Source organism: Chiloscyllium plagiosum, unplaced genomic scaffold (genome assembly GCF_004010195.1).
Source record: "Chiloscyllium plagiosum isolate BGI_BamShark_2017 unplaced genomic scaffold, ASM401019v2 scaf_93414, whole genome shotgun sequence".
Taxonomy (NCBI): domain Eukaryota; kingdom Metazoa; phylum Chordata; class Chondrichthyes; order Orectolobiformes; family Hemiscylliidae; genus Chiloscyllium; species Chiloscyllium plagiosum.
In genome coordinates, this window is record NW_025180181.1 from 1 (window position 1) to 1,904 (window position 1,904).

The 1,904-nt window shown below is 61.3% G+C and overlaps 1 protein-coding gene across 1 annotated transcript; it reads right to left on the reverse strand.

Moving 5' to 3' along the window:
* Window positions 1–906: 906 nt before the first annotated feature.
* LOC122545420 (rootletin-like) lies at window positions 907–1,437 on the reverse strand (the record flags this gene model as incomplete). Its single annotated transcript, XM_043684450.1, has 2 exons — window positions 1,216–1,437; window positions 907–1,107 (listed from the first exon to the last, which is right to left on the reverse strand). Coding segments are annotated over exons 1-2 (423 nt in total), but the record flags the coding sequence as incomplete, so codon positions are not given.
* Window positions 1,438–1,904: the final 467 nt, after the last annotated feature.

Genomic DNA, 1,904 nt, shown 5'->3' on the forward strand with positions numbered 1-1,904 from the left:
TGGCCTACACCTCCCAACGCTGCCTGACTCCTATTGCGGCCTACACTTACCAACGCAGCCTGACTCCCAGGAAGGCCTACACCTCCCAAAGCTGCCTGACTCCCAGTGCGGTCTACACTTACGAACGCAGCTTACTCCCAGCGCGGCCTACACTTACCAACATAGCCTGACTCCCAGTGCGGCCCACAACTCCCAACGCAGCCTGACTCCCAGTGCGGCCTACACTTACCAACGCAGCCTGACTCCCAGTGCGGCCTACACCTCCCAATGCAGCCTGACTCACAATGAGGCCCACTCTTACCAATGCAGCCTGACCCCCAGTGCAGTCTACACCTCCCAAAGCTGCCTGACTCCCAGTGCGGTCTACACTTACCAACACAGCTTGACTCCCAGCGCGGCCTACACTTACCAACAAAGCCTGACGCCCAGTGCGGCCTACAACTCCCAACGCAGCCTGACTCACAATGAATCCTACTCTTACCAATGCAGCCTGACCCCCAGTGCGGCCTACAACTCCCAACGCAGCCTGACTCCTAATGTGGCCTACACCTCCCAATAAAGCCTGACTCCCAGTGCAGACTACACCTCTCAATGGAGCCTGACTCCCAGTGAGGCTTACACTTATCAACGCAGCCTGACACCCAGTATGGCCTACACCTCCCAAAGCAGCCTGACTCCCAGTGTGGCCTAGCCTGACCAATGCAGCCTGACTCCCAGTGCGGCCTAACCTCCCAACGCAGCCAGACTCCCAGTGCGGCCTACACCTCCCAACGCAGCCTGACTCCCAGTACGGCCTACACTTACCAACAAAGCCTGACTCCTAGTGCGGCCTGCACCTCCCAACACTGCCTGACTCCCAGTGTGGCCTAGCGTGACCAAGGCAGCCTGACTCCCAGTGCGGCCTACCTTTTCCAGGCCCCTCCTGGTGGCCATTCGGTCCCTCTCGAGCCGGAGGGCTGCTCGCTCGGACTCCGCCTTCTCGGTCTCGCACTGAGCGACCGCTCGCTGCAGGCTTCGGAGACGTTCCTGGACCAGACCCCGCTCTCCCTCGAGGGCGCTTGCTCGCTCTGCGTCAACGTCCGCCCTCTGCCGGACCTCGCGCAGCTCCTGTGGCAGGGACGCACAGCAAGACTCCGCGGTTAGCCCACCTGGTCTCTCTCTCTCACACACACGTACTCACCTGGCCGCCCCCTTCCTCTCCCCACTCTAACGTACCTGAGCCTGTCTCTCCAACTGAGCGCGTAACTCCTGACATCTTGCCTCCTCCGCCTCCAGCCTGCGCCTCAGCTCCGCCTCCACCCCTCGCGCCTCCTCGGCCCTCGATTCTGCCGCCTCCTGGACGAGGGAGAGAGATAGACCGAGGTGAGTGATGGCCGTCTGACATCCGGCACGGCCTAGCATGGCCAACACAGCCTGGCTCCCAGTGCGGCCTAACATGGCCGACAGCCTGGCTCTCAGTGCGGCCTAGCATGACCAACACAGCCTGGCTCCCAGTGCGGCCTAGCATGACCAACACAGCCTGGCTCCCAGTGCGGCCTAGCATGGCCTACATAGCCTGGCTCCCAGTGCGGCCTAGCATGACCAACACAGCCTGGCTACCAATGCGGCCTAACCTGACCAATACAGCCTGACTCCCAGTGCGGCCTAGCATGGCCAACACAGCCTGGCTCCCAGTGCGGCCTAACATGGCCTACATAGCCTGGCTCCCAGTGCGGCCTAACGTGACTAACACAGCCTGGCTCCCAGTGTGGCCTAGCATGACCAACACAGCCTGGCTCCCAGTGCGACCTACCCTGATCAATGCAGCCTTACTCCTAGTGGGACCTAATGTGACCAATACAGCCTGACTCCCATTGCGGTATAGCCTGACCAAAACAGCCTAACTCCCAGTGCGGCCTAGCATG